This window comes from Mustelus asterias, chromosome 22, assembly GCF_964213995.1.
Source record: "Mustelus asterias chromosome 22, sMusAst1.hap1.1, whole genome shotgun sequence".
In the NCBI taxonomy this organism is placed as follows: domain Eukaryota; kingdom Metazoa; phylum Chordata; class Chondrichthyes; order Carcharhiniformes; family Triakidae; genus Mustelus; species Mustelus asterias.
In genome coordinates, this window is record NC_135822.1 from 7,352,399 (window position 1) to 7,371,491 (window position 19,093).

The following is a 19,093-nucleotide window of genomic DNA, read 5'->3' on the forward strand; positions in this document are numbered from 1 at the left end:
GGCAACTCGTGCCCCAGTGGACAAACGCAGCCGATCAGGGTTCTGAGTGCGGCCCACAAGACATTTTGTTGACCACTGCCCACGCATAGAGTTGCCACATTCCACTGATTTCCACCTGCGTAACTTCTTTCCTGCAGGTGTGACTGAAGCGATTCCCATGTAAAATAAAGACGTGTGAAGTGAGGTGGGTGCTGATTGCTCACAACACTGACTGTGAGTGACCCAAGACTGTGTCCAAAGTGTCAATATATCACTTGTTTTTACCATTTAAAGTTGATCACAGTTCTATTAATATATAAATGATGAAGCATTTTCCGTAACTTGTGAAATATTCAGCGTGCATTAAATTATTTATTATTCATGAGTCATACTTTAGGCAAAATTTTATTGGCATGTCCGCCCGAGGTTCGTACGATCCTGCCCGAGGCCGACGGAGAATGCCGGAATCGGGACGGCGTGCCGGTAAAATTCCAGCCTCAATGTCCGATTTCAATCTTGGGGCCCAATGAGATGAAGGAGAGCCACTCGTGCAGCCCACTCGCTAGCCTAGGTTGCCCCATCACTGGGATAAAATTTAATCCCTGGAGTGGCAGGGGATAAAAGCTGGCTGTAGAGAGGGTGATGCCAGAGGCACCTCCCCAGCCAGTGGACACAGTGTTCCAGCCGTGGCTCTGAAGGCCTCATGTCGCTTTAGGGAGGGGACAGGGTGTCAGTGGGAAAATGCCCTTGTGCCTCTGGGGCAGGCAGAGCTTTCTAAGCCGGTTTGCAGCCACAGAGGCTGGGGAGCACCTGCCCATTGTCTCATTTGGTGTGAGGCCAAGGGACTGGACTGGACTGGACTGGACAGCACACACACACACACACACACAGCAATAATGAATTTTTCTGGCCCAGTTCTATGAAGTTCCCACTGTGCAGCAACACTGATGTATCACTCGTTTATCTACTAATGGGTTCTGAGAAAGGGAAATAGAGGTCAGCTCCACTCGGAACCGGCAATTTCTAACTCGGGGGAAGAATCGGAGATTGGCTGCGTGGTCAAGGACAGGGTTGAAGGAGCACTCTGGGAAAGTGCATTAACAGGGGTGTCCGTACATCACACTCAGTGACAGCGAACCGGACAGGTCAACAGAGCTGCGTGGCTCTGCAAGCGGGACTGCTGATACGGTGCCTCCTGCACTCTGCTCATTCACGTCAGCAGTCTGTGCTGCTTCCGTGTCACGGTCAATGCCTGAAAGACTAATTAAATTAATCAATACTGCGGATCCTCCAGTGCAGGCTGATTAGACACAGAGAGACTGACTCAGCACTGACACAGCCAGCCAAGCTGAACTTCCAGTGTTCAATGTGTCCCCTGAAGTAAGGCAGTGCACAATGTGCTTCCCGAGAAGCCGTTTTAATGGAAAGTGTGATTATCCTGTGTTCGACTTCAAGGACACAACTTGTAATTTTATTTTAGTACATTTTGATACTCCAGGGACCCAGAACATTTCTCAATGATACCGGACTCATTATAGAATCCCTGCAGTGCAGAAAGAGGCCATTCAGCCCATCGAGCCTGCACCGACAACAATCCCAGCCAGGCCCTATCCCTGGAACCGCACACATTTACCCTAGCTAGTCCCCCTGACACTAGGGGGCAATTTAGCATGGCTAATCTAGCTAACCCGCGCATAGAATCCCTACAGTGCAGAAAGAGGCCATTTGGCCCATCGAGCCTGCACCGACCACAATCCCACCCAGACCCCTACATATTAACCCGCTAATCCCTCAAACCTACACATCTCAGTACACTAAGGGGCAATTTTAGCATGGCCAATCAACCTAACCCGCACATCTTTGGACTGTGGGAGGAAACCGGAGCACCCAGAGGAAACGCACGCAGACACGAGGAGAATGTGCAAACTTCACACAGACAGTGACCCAAGCCGGGAATCGAACCCAGGTCCCTGGAGCTGTGAAGCAGCAGTGCTAACCACTGTGCTACTGTGCCGCATCTTCAGACTGTGGGAGGAAACCGGAGCATCCGGAGGAAACCCACGCAGACACGGGGAGAACGTGCAGACACCGCACAGATAGTGACCCGAGGCCGGAATTGAACCCGGGTCCCTGGCGCTGTGAGACAGCAGTGCTAACCACTGTGCCACCGTGCCGCCCTGTGCAAATCACAAGTGAAGCAAAAAGGGCTGAATTTTTATTTCCACGTCTCCAAGTTACCAGAATCGGAGGCAAGATGTCAGGTAACTGCTACCGAGTGGTTTGAAGCTCTGTCAAGGGTTCCATTACCTACCCAGTCCCTATCACCAACATCCGTGACTCCATCCCGCCCGAGGTCAGTGGACCTTTGCATGGTCAACCTCCCCCCACCGCAAACCCCCTTCCTGAGGATTCCCGTGACGGACGAGCGGGATGGGAGAATTCCGGCCTATGGGTGGAATTCGCCCAAAGCTTTTCCAAGTGACAGAAGGGCGAGGATAATGGAGTGATCCGCGGCGGCCTCTCAGGATCGCTCGGCAACGCAATCCTCCCACTCTCAGTCACTTTTCTGCATTCGGGATTCCAGTGCCGGGATTGGCGAGGCCTAAACACACCAGTGAGCCCAGCTTCAGAGCGCTCGGATGCCCGGACCTCACAGTGCACTGGGAGACACCCCCAGCCCCCTACAGACATTTGGACCCCCCCTCACCCTATGGACATTTGGACCACCCCCCCTCACCCCACAGACTTATGGACCCCCCCTCACCCCACAGACTTATGGACCCCCCCTTACCCCACAGACTTATGGACCCCCCCTCACCCCACAGACTTATGGACCCCCCCTCACCCCACAGACGTATGGACCACCCTCTTACTCCATGGACATTTGGACACCCCCCCCCCGCATCAGTGGCATGCCCACCCACCCTCTCCCTTACTCAGGTCGCTGGGGCCCTCCTGATGGGTCCCCCTGCCCAACCCCCAACATGCCCTCTCATCAGGACCCTCGACATGTTCCACCTCTGCATTACCCCTCCCATCATCGCCTCCCCCCCCCCCCCCCCCCCCCCCATGTCATAGCCACCTCCCCGCATTATAGCCCCCACAGGCCCCATCCTCCTGTCACTGCCCCGGCAAACTGGCAGTGCCCAACTGGCACTGCGGAGGAGTCCAGTGGCCACTGCCAGAGTGCCATGTGGGCACCGTCAGGGTGCCAGGTGGTCACTGCTCAGTCATCCACCAGCCCCACCAACCCACCCATCATGCTGGGTCTCTGCTTGTGGAGACCAGGAGTGATTCTTGCCTTTATCATGCCACACCCGAAGGCCGGTGAATTGCGTGCGTTGGGATTTGAACGGGCTCTGTATATTTCATCGCTACGTTAACATGCTAATTGGGAAAGGACGCGAGTCGGTTCGCACCATTCGGAAGGGGCTGGGAAACTCGCAAACTATTTGGCGCCGAGTGCGAGAGAGAAGTTTAGCCCACACATTATTCCCCGGGACCCGGTGCGAGCTAATAACTCCACACTGAGGTCGGAAAATCCCCCCCCCCCCTCCCCCCAATCCCTTCTGCTTCCTGCTCTCCCCCTGGATCTGTACAATTTCCTAAAACAAGCATCCCGTCCTCTAAATATGCAAATGAGGGGCCTGTCACCTGTTTTGGGCCATTTCCAGAGACATTGGAGAAAAACAGCCCAACAAGATTTCTGATTGGATGTTTTTTTGGCCGTCCTCAGGATGCAGGATGTTGATCCCTGAAATTGGGCTGCATTTTACACCAATAAAACAGGCACCGCATGGTCCCATTTCAACCTCATTGCCCCTTGGAATCTAACACTGTTCCTGTGAAACACTATTACCATTGTCCTATGCAGCCCTCTGACCTGGATATTAACACGGACACCTTTGGACCTTAACTGCAGCTCCACTTTGGTAGGAAGTCCTCCTACGTTGGATGGACGTGGCATAGTCGCTGAGGATTAGGAGAACGGTCGAATCAGGTTGGTACTTGTGGTGAGGGGGCCCGATGTAGGAACACTGTGTTGCCCCTGGAGAGAAAGCAGTCAAGCTCACATTTTTGGAGCCCAGATTGGGAGATGTGAATAATGAACAGGATTTGAAAAAGCAAGGGGAATGACATTGTGGGGGCTGGAGTGGAGGAAGGGAGCACAATGAGGAAAAGGATTCGAATTACCAGTAATGTGCTTAGGTAATGGATAGGGGATGATTATCAGGCTGAAGAGACCAGCATGAGGAAGTAGGATGCATAATGATAGAAATTATTGAGATATATGTGAGATGCAGAGTGAGTGCAGATGTCTGAAAGGGCAGGGATCAGCAAGTGGAAACGGGTCATATTGAGAAACTGCTTCAGTGGACAAGTAGCCTGGGGTGACATAGTGGCACAGTGGTTAGCACTGCTGCCTCACAGCGCCAGGGACCTGGGTTCGATTCCCGGCTCGGGTCACTGTCTGTGTGGATTCTGCACGTTCTCCCCGTGTCTGCGTGGGTTTCCTCCGGGTGCTCCGGTTTCCTCCCACAGTCCAAAGATGTGCGGGTTAGGTGCAGTGGCCATGCTAAATTGTCCCTTAGTGTTAGGGGGACTAGCTAGGGTAAATGCATGGGGTAATGGGTGAGATTGTGGTCAGTGCAGACTCGATGGGCCGAATGGCCTCCTTCTGCACTGTAGGGATTCTATGATTCTTCACAGAGGCTAACACTTGCTGATTTTCACCAGTACTTTGGTCCTTGTTTATTCCTGTTTAGATTGCTTTATCCGTTTGTAGTCGTAAGCTGAGCTAATTGACTTATGAACAGTCTGTACATTGAGCAGTTAATTTTAGGCTGAGGCCAAGCAACATTGATCATCTTGTCTTCAGAAACAATGAAAGGTGTTTCTTTACACACACACGTACGCACACATTATTCAGAGCGTGGCGACTTCTTGCAAGCTGTGCCCAGCATACCTTCTAATTCTATCTTTTACTCTCGTTCTACGCTTCTAAAACTTTATTCTAACTCTTTTCAACTCTCCAACAATGCTTTACTTACCTTGCATTAAGTCGATCTTTCTCTACACCCTAGCTATGACTGTAACACTACATTCTGCACTCTCTCCTTTCCTTCTCTATGAACGGTATGCTTTGTCTGTTTAGCGCGCAAGAAACAATATTTTTCACTCTATGTTAATACATGTGACAATAATAAATCAAATCAAAATCAGTGTGGAAGCAATTCCATTCTCACATCCACTTGGCTTCTCATAAACAAATTTTTAAAATTCATTTGTGGGACATGGGCGTCGCTGACTGGTCAGCATTTATTGCCCATCCCTAGTTGCCCTTGGCTTACCATTTCAGAGGGCAGTTGGGAGTCAACCACATTACTGTGGCTCTGGAGTCACATATAGGCCAGACCCGCTAAGGATGGCAGATTTCCTTCCCTAAAGGACATTAGTGAACCAGATGGGTTTTTCTGACAATCGACAATGGTTTCATGGTCATCAGTAGATTCTTAATTCCAGATATTATTTATTGAATTCAAATTTCACCATCTGCCGTGGTGGGATTCGAACCCAGGTCTCCAGAACATGATCTGAGTTTTTGAATTAACAGTCTAGCGATAATACCACTAGGCCATTGCTCCCCCACCCCCCCCAAAAAATTCCTAACATTACCTAACATTCCTTCATTACCCAGCAGCCTCTAATGCTCAACTCCTCGTCTCTTTCAATCTGCATGAATTTTGTTCCTAATATCTCCCATCTTATAAAAGGTTGAAAGTTTGGGTTGATGCTTGAGACATATCCATGGGCCTGGGAACTGTCTGTCTGCCACCAGGGTGGCACGGTGGTTAACACTTCTGCCTCACAGCACCAGGGACCTGGGTTCGATTCCTGGCTTGGGTCACTGTCTGTGCGGAGTCTGCATGTTCCCCCCGTGTCTGCGTGGGTTTCCTCCTCCCACAGTCCAAAAGACATGCTGGTCAGGTGCATTGGCCATGCTAAATTCTCCCTCAGTGTACCCGAACACACGCCGGAGTGTGGCGACTAGGGGATTTTCACAGTAACTTCATTGCGGTGTTAATGTAAGCCTACTTGTGACACTAATAAAATAAACTGAACTAAGCTGGGCAGTTCAAGATGATGGACATGGATCTCATATCAACTTATTGCATACAGCTACACAGAGCACAGGATAGGAACACATCACCGGTCCATGTCATTGTTTATATGTGCCACACAAATCCCGTCCTGTAGTGTTTTGAAAAGTGCAATGTGAGATCAAGCTAGGAATTTAGGGGAGGCGATGGCCTAGTGGTATTATCGCTAGACTATTAATCCAGAAACTCAGCTAATGTTCTGTGGACCCGGGTTCGAATCCCACCATGGTGGAATTTGAATTCAATAAAAAATATCTGGAATTAAGAAATCATTCATAGACACCCTACAGTACAGAAAGAGGCCATTCGGCCCATCGAGTCTGCACCGACCACAATCCCACCCAGGCCCTACCCCCATATTCCTACACATTTTACCCACTAATCCCTCTAATCTACGCACCCCAGGACACTAAGGGGCAATTTTAGCATGGCCAATCAACCTAACCCGCACATCTTTGGACTGTGGGAGGAAACCGGAGCACCTGGAGGAAACCCACGCAGACACGAGGAAAATGTGCAAACTCCACACAGACAGTGACCCAAGCCGGGAATCGAACCCAGGTCCCTGGAGCTGTGAAGCAGCAGTGCTAACCACTGTGCTACCGTGCCGCCCAAACACACTACTGTGTTTGAACCTACTGATGACCATGAAACCATTGTCGATTGTCAAAAAAATCCATCTGGCTCACTAATGTCCTTTAGGGAAGGAAATCTGCCGTCCTTACCTGGTCTGGCCTACATGAGACTCCAGAGCCACAGCAATGCGGTTGACTCTCAACTGCCCTCTGAAATAGCCTTGCCAAGGACAACTAGGGATGGGCAATGTTGTTCAGTTGAAGTTGCCATACAGAATGGTACCAGCAGAGGGAGCCTGCACACCGAAGCAGAGGGTATGGAGATGATGGGTGGAATTTTCCCATCAGGAATCGTAGCAGGCAGGGGCGGACCATGCAAAGGTCTGTTGGCCTCAGCACCTTCTCAAGGGCAACTAGTGATTGGCAATAAATGCCAGCCAGCCAGTGACGGCCATGTCCCATAAATGAATAAAAATAAAAAAACCCACTGACTGTTGGATACAGGAGACATGTTTGATCATCACTTTGAATTCTGACTTATCTCGTGCTATTTGAAGCCCCAAGAACTTCACCACCTCCATCAGCATAACCTTCTCATTCTTCCTGCTTCATAGAATCCCTACAGTGCAGAAGGAGGCCATTCGGCCCATCGAGTCTCCACTGACCACAATCCCACCCAGACCCTATTCCCGTAACCCCACATATTTACCCTGCTAATCCCCTTGACACTGGGGTCAATTTAGCATGGCCATGCGTGTCCTTCTCTAGCCTCCCATTAAGCACATCTTTTGCCATCCACCTCAACTACACATGAGTAACAGCCACTTCTACATTCTAACCACTCTCTAGATAACAGAGGGACATGAAACAGGAACAGGCGATGACTGTTCCACCATTCACTGTTCAATCCCACTACCTCATAGTGATGTTGAAGATGCAGATGGCCCTCCTAACACGCTGATATGGTGAGGTGAAATTAAGCTGGAGATGGGCATGGGCTAAGTGGCCTATTTCTACACTGTAATTTCTAGGTAAATCTATCCTTGGCAACCCAAGGGATACAGGATTTGAAGTTAAGCTTTTTTTGAAGGACAAGGTGAAAGATTTATTGGAGAATTGAAATTAATACGGTCAAAGAGACGGACTGAAGCCTTCAAACACACTGGCAAAGATTAAATATTAAAACAGAAAGGTTTTTTTCACGAGCAAACAGCAAGTCTCGACATCCACATGGCATCGAGATTTTCCAATCATCCTCTCGGTAGGGTTCCTGCAATGATTGAGATTTCTTTTTTTTTCACTGAATGGAATGGAATAAAATAAAAGCCTGCCTGTCAGATAATTCTGCCGTAAGCTGTGGAGAGTTAGAATGTCCTAGATATTGTCATAGCAATTCCAGCACAGTTGGAGCCCATTGTGACTGTATTAGCTCGACATCACAGCTACCTACTCTGATACCATGTCAGCGTCCTTATACCTTTTAATACTCATCTTCAAATATTTCTCTCATTTCCTCTTAAATATTCTAATGGATGAGGCTTCAATGCCCTTTCTACTCTCACAACCCTTGAAACGAGAGCCTTTCTTCTAACCTACCCCTTTCTGCTCTCGTGTTCATTCGACATTATGTCCCTTTCTCACTGAGAGTAATTTTGCACTGTATCAGGAGGCCCAGCGGCCGAATCATAGAATCCTACAGTGCAAAAGGAGGCCATTCAGCCCATCGAGTCTGCACCGACCACAATCCCACCCAGGCCCTATCCCCATTACCCCATGCATTTACCCTAGCTAGTCCCTCTGACCCATCGAATCGACACCGATCACAATCTGACCCAGATCTTATTCCCGTAACCCTTTACCCTGCTAATCCCCCTGACACTAGGGTCAATTTAGCGTGGCCAATCATGCCCTTATCTAGCCTCCCATTAAGCACATCTTTTGCCATCCACCTCAACTACACTTGAGTAATAGCCACTTCTACATTCTAACCACTCTCTAGATAACAGAGGGACATGAAACAGGAACAGGCGATGACTGTTCCACCATTCACTGTTCAATCCCACCAGCTCATGGCGATGTTGTAGATGCAGATAGCCCTCCTAACACGCTGATATGGGGAGGTGAAATTAAGCTGGAGTTGGGCATGGACTAAGTGGCCTGACACTAAGGGGCTAATCCACCTAATCCTCAGTCCAACGACTGTGGGAGGAAACTGGAGCACCCGGAGGAAACCCACGCAGACACGGGGAGAACGTGCAGACTCCACACCGACGGTCACCAAGCCGGGAATCAAACCTGGGTCCCTGGCGCTGTGAGGCAGCAGTGCTAACCGCTGTGCCACCAATGGCTTACTCCTGCCCTAATTTGTATGTTCATATTTCCCCTCTCAACCAGATCCAAATTTCAGTACTACTAGAGATTCCATGTGAATTTTGGCTGGGAATTTGCAGCAGTAATGATGATGAAACTGTCAGTGTTCACCCCTGTTGCCACTCTGAAACTAACAAGAACTTGCCCTGTTACTTAGCTCAGTGGTAAGACGTCAGATGTAGAATAAAACTCTCGATTTGCACCAACAACATGGCCAGAGCAATCAAGACCACTGGGGTGGCGGGGTGGCACAGTGGTTAGCACTGCTGCCTCACAGCGCCTGGGACCAGGATTCGATTCCCGGCTTGGATCACTGACTGTGTGGAGTTTGCACATTCCCCCCATGTCCACATAGGTTTCATAAGAACATAAGAAATAGGAGCAGGAGTAGGCCATCTAGCCCCTTGAGCCTGCCCCGCCATTCAATAAGATCATGGCTGATCTGATAGTGGTTTAGTTCCACTTACCCGCCTGCTCCCCAAAACCCTTAATTCCCTTATTGATCAGAAATCTATCTACCTGTGACTTAAACATATTTAACCAGGTAGCATCCACTGCTTCAATGGGCAGAGAATTCCAGAGATTCACTACCCTCTGAGAGAAGAAGTTCCTCCTCAACTCTGTCCTAAACTGACTCCCCCTTATTTTGAGGCTGTGTCCTCTAGTTCTTGTTTCCTTTCTAAGTGGAAAGAATCTCTCTGCCTAGCCCCTTCATTATCTTATATGTCTCTATAAGATCTCCCCTCAGCCTTCTAAACTCCAACGAGTACAGGCCCAATCTACTCAATCTCTCCTCATAAGCTAACCCCCTCATCTCCGGTATCAACCTGGTGAACCTTCTCTGTACTCCCTCCAAGGCCAATATATCCTTCCGCAAATAAGGGGACCAAAATTGCACACATTACTCTAGTTGCCTCCAGGTGCTCCGGTTTCCTTCCACCCAAAGATGTGCGGGTTAGGTGGATTGGCCTGATAAATTGCCCTTTAGTGTCAGGGGGGCTAGCTAAGGTAAATGCATGGTGTTGTGGGGATAGGGCCTGGGTGGGATTGTGGTTGGTGCAGACTCGATGGGCCGACTGGCCTCATTCTGCACTGTAGGGATTCTATGATGATTCTATGATGAGCAACTCTGAATGAGGTTAGTAAATGATGATTAGTTCTGTGTTGTGGACGCAGCAGGAAACACAACGAGACATGACTGTTTTCAGGTGAAGTAATTTCACTCGGCAAAGCTTTCCAAGACAACTTGGGGTGGCATTGAGAACTGACCAAGCGGGATGTCCATACGTTCAGAACAATTTCTTGGTACGATCCTTACCTTTGGAGTCTAGGGTCTCTTTCATGACAATTTCTACTCTTTCGATGTGATGTTGGTTCCAGATGGGATCCAGGGAATGTCGATTATCATGCCGGAACGGTAAAATATGGGCAATTGCCTGAAACCATGATTGAGAAAGAGAAAAAGTCACGGAGAGAAATATTGAGGCATACAAACGCTGTCAATTTCTTTTCCCACCCCCAGGTATTCCAGCTTTTTTTATCACTCACATAATACACGGCCCTCTGCCTGATTTGGTAAGTGGGAAAACAATTCTGACCCGGTGCTGGTGATGGAACGGCCGATATGTTTCCAAGTCAGGCTGGTGTGCGACTTGTAGGGGAACTTGCATGTGGTGGCATTCCCATTTGTCTACTGTCCCTGTCTTTCTCACAACACCAGGTTAAAGTCCAACAGGTTTATTTGGAATCACGAGCTCTCGGAGCGCCACTCCTTCATCAGGCGAGTGGAGGTAGGTTCACAAACACGGCATATATAGGCAAAGACACAATTACGAGATAATTACAGATTGGAATGTGAAGAATGATTGGAATCCGAGTCTTTAGAGGTACAGACAGTGCGAGTGGAGAGAGGGATAATCACAGGTTCATAAGTTCAAAAGATATTGGAGCAGAATTAGGCCATTCGGCCCATCGAGTCCACTCTGCCATTCGATCATGGCTGATATGCTCCTCATCCCCATTTTCCTGCCTTCTCCCCGTAACCCTTCAGCCCATTACCAATTAAAAATCTGTCTAACTCCTCCGTAAATTTACTCACTGTCCCAGCATCCACCGCACTTTGGGGTAGTGAATTCCCCAGATTCACAACCCTTTGGGAGAAGTAGTTTAAAGAGGGTAAAGAGGTGTGAATCGTCTCAAGCAAGGACAGTTAGTAGGATTGTGCAAACCCAGGCAGTATGGTGGGGGTTATATGTCGGGTGGCATGAACCCAAGACCGTTTGAGGCCGTCCTCATGTGTGCGGAACTTGGCTATCAGTTTCTGCTCGGCGATTCTGCGTTATCGTGAGTCTTGAAGGCCGCCTTGGAGAACACTTACCCAAGGATATGCCGTGTTTGGGAACCTACCTCCACTCACCTGATGAAGGAGCAGCGCTCCGAAAGCTCCCGATTCCAAATAAACCTGTTGGACTTTAACCTGGTGTTGTGAGACTTCTTACTGTGCCCCACCCCAGTCCAACGCCGGCATCTCCACATCTCTTTCTGGGTGGTTTGTTTCCATCAATCTCCCATTTAAATTGTTAATGAAAGTAATCACCTGCGATAGGGGTTCCAATATGGAGGCTAGAGCAACTCTACCTGTGATCAGCTCTCCCCTGATGAATAACAAAGCCCTGTTTCTGAGATTTTAGTTGAATATCCAACCAACATAATATGTCATCGAATTTGTTGTGTAATTTAGTGGTTATCTATGTCTGCGCCTTATCCAGTCCCTTTTGGGATTCAAGGTATACACATCAGTAGCACTACAATCATCCATCATTCTACTCACTTCCTCGTAAAGTAAAGTGTATAAAATTATTAGTGACTTAGATAGAGTGCACAGGAAGGACCCATTTCTCTGCAGGGATAGATTTAAAGCCATTGATGGAAGAATTAGAGGAGATTTTTTTTCATCCGGCTGCGGCTCTGAAACTCACCGCCTGAAAGGGGCTGGAGGAAGAAACCCCCACTGCACACTTAGAAAATTACTCTGATGTGCACTCGGGTCACTGTCTGTGTGGAGTCTGCATGTTCTCCCCATGTCTGCGTGGGTTTCCTCCGGGTGCTCCGGTTTCCTCCCACAGATGTGTGGGTTAGGTGGATTGGCCATGCTAAATTGACTCTAGTGTCAAGGGGACTAGCAGGGTAAATATGAGGGGTTACAGGGATAGGGCGTGGGTGAGATTGTGGTCGGTACAGACTATGGGCCGAATAGCCTCCTTCTGCATTGTAGGGATTCTATGATATCATAAACTACAGGGTCACAGGTCAGGAGCTGGAAAGTGGGAATAGACTGGCTTGCTCGACAGGATGTCGAGAAGCTGGCATTGGACTGGGGTGGGCACAGTAAGAAGTCTCACCACACCAGGTTAAAGTCCCTGCTCCTTCCTCAGCTGAGTGGAGAGGTGGGTTCACAAACAGGGCATATATAGGCAGAGACACAACTGCAAGATAATGGTTGGAATGCGAGTCTTTACAGGTACAGACAGCGCGAGTGGAGAGAGGGATAATCACAGGTTAAATTGTCTCAAGCCTTCTTTGACAGTATAGACAGAATGGGCCAAATGGCCTCCTTCTGTGATGTGCATTTGCCCTGACTTGATGAATTGAGTCAGGTTAGTGAGGTGGAATCCAGGTTTCCTGAAGTCACTGTGGGAGTCCCAACTGACCCCCTTAACTCTCCAATGAATGAATGGCACCTTGTAGAATATTAAAATATGGGTGGCACAGTGGTTAGCACTGCTGCCTCATAGCACCAGGGACCCGGGTTCAATTCCAGCCTTAGGGTGTCACTGGCTGTGTAGAGTCTGCACATTCTCCTCGTGTCTGCGTGAAAGACCTCGCACCCGAATGGGATCCATTGTTCTGGTCCTGGAAACAAGTTTGTGATGAATGGTTTGTCTGGATTTTGTGTCTCTGTATGCCCTGTTTGAGAGCAGATATCCACTCCATCTGACGAAGGAGCAGCGCTCCGAAAGCTAGTGGCGTTTGCTACCAAATAAACCTGTTGGACTTTAACCTGGTGTTGTTAAAACTCTTATTGTCTGGAGCAAGGCAGGAACCAGGCTAAAAGAGATTAAAAGGTGCCTAGCACTGACCATCCAAACTCGGATGTCTCCAGAAATATGCTTTAGATCTTTTTGATAAAGTTTTGCAATTAAAAGGCTGAGACCCCCAGGTGAGTCTTACACTGTGGCCACGAAGGAGAGTCAGGTATGGTCACCCTGACTCATGTACCTACAGCACGCACCAGGAGGACCAACCATGTGGAAAGCTGTAAATATCAGCCCGACCAGAGGAATACGAGGTTGAGGTTAAGATTATTTAAGGGCAGCAATTAAATCCTGAAGGGGTTTGAGTTGAGGTAGAACCATAGAATCTCTGCACTGCAGAAGGAGGCCATTCGGGCCATTGAGTCTACACCGGCCACAATCCCACCCAGGCCCTATCCCCGCAACCCCACATATTTACCCTGCTAATCCCCCTGACACTAGGGTCAATTTAGCATGGCCAATCATCCTAGCCCGCACATCTTCGGACTGTGGGAGGAAACCGGAGCACCCAGCGGAAACCCACGCAGACACGGGGAGAATGTGCAAACTCCACACAGACTGTGACCCAAGGTGGGAATCGAACCCGGGTCCCTGGCACTGTGAGGCAGCAGTGCTAACCCACTGTGCCATCCAGTCTGAATCTGAAACAAAAACAGAAAATGCTGCGAAATCTCAGCAGGTCTGACAGCATCTGTGGAGAGAGAATCGAGCCAACGAGTTGAGTCTGGGTGACCCTTCATCAGAGCAACTTAGTAGTTTTATGGTCACCATTACTGATACTGACTTTTTAATTCCAGATTTATTTAATTAACTGCGGATTTGAACTTGCATCTCTGTATTATTAATCCAGGGCCGGAATTCTCCGACCTCGCCCGCGGCTGGGATTATCCGGTCCCGCTGCTGGGAGCGAAGATTTGGCTGAGTTCCAAATACTCTGTTCTCGCTGGCAGAGGTAGCGGGGTGTGCGAGACCGGAGAATTGCGGCCCAGGTCTCTGAATTACTAGTCCAGTTAACATAATCACCAAGCTACTATACCTAATGCATAGTGCTGTTCCATAAATCACTCATTTCAAAAGAAAAATAGACAAATTAAAAAGTAGCAGCTCACGAACCTATCCACATGGCTGCAAGAAGTGATTTGCAATGCGCTTGTTTGATAACGGGAGCCAGAATGGAGACGAATGACAAATGAAGCTTGGGGAGGCGATGGCCTAGTGGTATTATCACTAGACTATTGATCCAGAAACTCAGCTAATGTTCTGTGGACCCAGGTTCAAATCCCGCCACAGCAGATGGTGAAATCTGAATTCAATAAAAAATATCTCTACCTTTTATTTCTTTATTGTTTTGCTTTATTTTTCTCTCCCCCCGCCCTCAGTCTTTCCCCCTATTTTATCCTCCCTTGCTTCCCTTTTCCTCAATTTTACCTCTCTCCCATCTCCCCCCTCACCCCCATATCTTCATCTGTCACAGTTTACCCTCTGATCTCAGCTTCTCTGCCGTTTGGCCATTCACACCTTCTATTCTCTCTATCGGCTGCCATTAGCAGCCTCTTCCCCTGGTTTCTGTGGCTATGGCTCATCTTTCATTCCCTCCCCCTGCAGTATAAATACCTCCCACTTTCTATGGGCTTTTAGTTTTGACAGAGGGTCATCTGGACTCGAAACGCCAGCTCTTTTCTCTCTTTACAGATGCTGCCAGACCTGCTGAGATTTTCCAGCATTTTCTCTTTTAGTTTCAGATTCCAGCATCCGCAGTAATTTGCTTTTATCTGGAATTAAGAATCTACAGATGAACATGAAACTAATGTCTGAAAAACCCATCTGGTTCACTCATGCCCTTGAGGGAAGGAAGGCTGTGGAGTCACATGTAGGCCAGACTAGATAACGACGGCCTACCTTCTGGCCTACACGTGACTCCAGAGCCACAGCAATGTGGTTGACTCTCAACTGCCCTCCAGGGCAACTAGGGATGGGCAATAAGTGCTGTCCAGCCCGCGACACCCACGTCCCATGAATAAATAAGTAGAAAGACTCACCTGTTTACCAAGGTAATGGTCGATTCGATACATCTCTTCCTCTCGGAGTACCTTCTGCAGTTCCTCGGCTAGCTGCTGAGCTGAGTTAAGGTCGTGTCCAAAGGGTTTTTCTAGAACAACACGTAACCAGGATCCCGTCCTGGGGCGGCAGGTGGCGTTGACTTTGGTTGCTATGTTAGCGTAGGCAAAAGCAGGAACAGAAAGGTAAAAAAGACGGCCGCCCTCTTCGAGCCCTTCTTGCGCCAGCAGTTCCTTAATCTTCTTATCCAGGGCGGAGTAGTCTTCCTGGGTGTCCAGCTGATGGTACTGGGTCAATTTGAGAAACTGATCCTTGAGCAGCGCACACCTGACTGACGGCACGTTTGGCAAACACGTCAGGCCTTTCAGTATCTCGTACATTGCCGGTGAGCCTTCGGAGGAGCGGAGTCGAGTGCCACCATAAAAACTCAGGCTGTGTGCGCCCCCATCCTGCTCCACGTAGGACTGAAATAAACCCTGCCACAGGTACTTCCGAGCCAGGTCGCCGGTGGCCCCCACTAAGATAACAGAAATGTGGGACTTGGATTCTGTAGTAAGCACCTGCAGTAACGCACAGAGGAGCAGTCCGTATACAACGGAGATCATTGTTACAGCGGGGGGGAGAGTCGTCCGGGCAGCTTAAAGAAACATAAAAACAAATGGTTTACCATCCCAGCTCTGACCAAAATGAAGAAAACCTTTCATCTCTGCGACACCTAATGACAATATGCAGGAAATTTGAATTTCCTTTCATTCTTAAGTGCTTATTTTAAATTTGTGTCTCTTGTTATCATCCGATTGGCAACATTGCACTTTGTACCTCATCGTGGTCCTTTATATCACGGGCGGCACCGTGGCAAGCACTGCTGCCTCACAGTTCCAGGGACCCAGGTTCAATTCCAGCCTCGGGTCACTGTCTGTGTGGAGTTTGCACATTTTCCCCCCCCCCCGTGTCGGCGTGGGTTTCCTCCGGGTGCTCCGGTTTCCTCCCACATTCCAAAGACATATGGGGTAGGTGGATTGGCCACGCTGAATTGCCCCTTAGTGTCCAAAGGTGTGCAGGTTAGATGGATTAGCTATGGTGAATGTGTGGGGTTACGGGAATACAGCCTGGGTAAGATGCTCTGTAGGTTAGATGGATTAGCTATGGTAAATGTGTGGGGTTATAAGGATAGGGCCTGGGTAAGATGCTCTGTCTAGAGAGTCGATGCAGACTCGATGGACGGAATGGCCTCTTCTGCACTGTCGTAACTCTATGATTCTATGAAATGTCATTTATTCAGTGAAGGCAAAATAGAGATGCTGGAAATCTCAAATAAAAGAAAGTGTGGGTAGTATTCAGCAAGTATTATTCTGCTATTTACACTCAGTCTGGGCAAATGCTTTATTACAACCATTATCACTCCCTTTGCCCCATAACATCTTTGGCATTTAAACTCTCCTGCCCTCTACCCTATCCCAGATCTTCCCTTTTGCTCATCCTTCCCGTTTCAATAGCGTAAATCCATCACATTTCTACCTAATGAACGGCTCTGACGAAGGGTCATCCAGACTCGAAACGTTGGCTCGATTCTCTCTCCACAGATGCTGCCAGACCCGCTGAGGTTTTCCAGCATTTTCTGTTTACATTTCTATCTACCTTCAGTTGTGATGATGTCTTATTTGATGTGAAACATTCACACTGTTGTTCCCTCTCCACAGGAGCTGCCATACATGCTGAGTATTTCCAGAACTTTGTCATTCACACAGCGTCTCATCATAACCTCAGCAGCAAATGTAATTATTTACATTTGAAGTTCAGTCGCTGTCATGTGAACAAACCTGGCAGCCAATCTGAGCCTGGTGAGACCCCACAAACAGCAAAGGAGTTGAATGACTAGCTAATCTGGTTTTATACTAATCAGTTCAGGGACGACTGTTGACTAGGAAACCTGAGAGAACCCTGTCTTCTTCAGGATAGTGCCATAAAGGCCAGGTGGCACAGTGGTTAGCATTGCTGCCTCAGTGCCAGGGACCGAGGTTCGATTCCAGCCTCAGGTCACTGTGTGCGCGGAGTCTGCGCATTCTCCCCGTGTCTGCGTGGGTTTCCTTTGGGTTCTCCAGTTTCCTCCCACACTCCAAAGATGTGCGGGGTTAGGTGATTAGCTATGCTAAATTGACCCTTAGTGTCAGGGGATTAGCAGGGTAACTACATGGGGTTACGGTGGTAGGGCCTGGGTGGGATTGTTGTCAGTGCAGGCTCGATGGGCTGAATGGCCTCCTTCTGCACTGTAGGGATTCTAAGATCTCCAATGGCTGCCTTACCAGGGGAACAGGGCACTAGCAGTCACCTCGTCCGCGGCTGGGATCATCCGATTCCGCTCTTGCGAATGAAGATTCGGCTGAGCTCCAAATACTCCGTTCTTGTTGGCAGCGGTAATAGGGCAAGCGAGACCGCAGAATTGCGGCCCAGGTCTCTGAATTACTAGTCAAGATAATCACTAAGCTACCGTACCTAATACATAGTGGTGTTCCATAAATCATTCAGTTAAAAGAAAAACAGACAAATTAAAAAGTAGCAGTTCTTGAGCCTATCCCATGTGGCTCCAAGTGATTTGCAATCCATTTGAATGATGAACAAAGTTTTGATCATTTCCATCCTTCCCCAGACGTTTCATAACTCGGATCTCTTTAGCACTGGGCTAGGAAACTATGTCAATACAATGAAGTGCATTTTACACTTGTATCTATCAATAATACATTGGCAATCATCATATCAGTGCTAAATGCTCTTTAAGCAAGAGCTAAAAAGAAATATCCCATCAGGAGGGTTGATTGGTGCTGATATACCAGAGAAATTTGGCACACTGCACCATCCAAATTAATCCGACAAACTCACAGCACTGGATAAAAAGATCTAAATCAAAGCCTAGGCTTCAATGAGAGGCTTAGGCCTTCAAATAAAAACTTCAATAGAGGAATTATAACACGCGAAAAACAATCCGGACGTGCAGTTACTCCTGTCATTACATGAAAAACATCAATTGCTTTGTCTCTAAACCTTTCATTTGGACATTGGAAATTTCATTGACGGAAAAGAAATCGGAATCGACAACCTGGAATGATTTGTGGGAATTCAGTAACTAGATTGTGCGATCGTTATGGTGTTATCATAGAATCAGAGAAACCCTATGGTGCAGAAAGGGGCCATTCGGCCCATCGAGCCTGCACTGACAACAATCCCACCCACCCTAACCCCATGCATTCACTCTCCTAATCCCCCTGACAGTAAGGGTCAATTTAGCATGGCCAATCCACCTAATCCACACACCTTTGGACTGTGGGAGGAAACCGGAGCACCCGGAGGAAACCCAGGTAGACATGGGGAGAACGTGCAAACTCCACACAACACAGTCACCAGAGGCCGGAATTGAACCCGGGTCCCTGGCGCTGTGAGGCAGCAGTGCTAACCACTATGACACTGTGCTGTCTTACTCATAAATAGCCACTAGGGGCAGAATCTTATGGAGGTGACAGGGGTCTTGGCCGCAGGCTGGATAGCTAGCCAAACCATGCGTCCCTTCTTTCGGAGAAGATCGGTCATATCTTGTGCCACTCAGTCATCTGAAAGGCAGCGGAACATTCCGTGGGATCAAGGACCCAGAAGTTCCACCCACGAAAAGCTGCCACCCATTTTGCACTCAGCAGCGCCACTGTGGAGGAGGAGGCCACTGCCAGTACTACAACTACCTGAAGCCCAAGGGTCCAAGAGGGTCGGTCCCAGGCAACTGTAGGGGAGTGGTGGTGGCGGGGGAGGGGTGTTGAGGGGGCTCTCAGCAGGACCCTCCCCATTCCCATCGATCAGGCACCGAATGCCT

General features: G+C 48.7%; 1 protein-coding gene across 1 annotated transcript in view; it reads right to left on the minus strand.

Annotated features, from left to right (window-relative positions):
* h6pd (hexose-6-phosphate dehydrogenase (glucose 1-dehydrogenase)) overlaps positions 1–15,853 on the minus strand; it is a 52,411-nt gene extending 36,558 nt beyond the window's left edge. Inside the window, exons 1-2 of the mRNA XM_078238697.1 lie at positions 15,219–15,853; positions 10,404–10,521 (exon numbers count right to left, since the gene is read on the minus strand). Of these exons, the coding sequence (XP_078094823.1) occupies positions 10,404–10,521; positions 15,219–15,842 (742 nt within the window). The 5' untranslated portion in view covers positions 15,843–15,853. The remainder of the gene's footprint in view (positions 1–10,403; positions 10,522–15,218) is intronic.
* Positions 15,854–19,093: the final 3,240 nt, after the last annotated feature.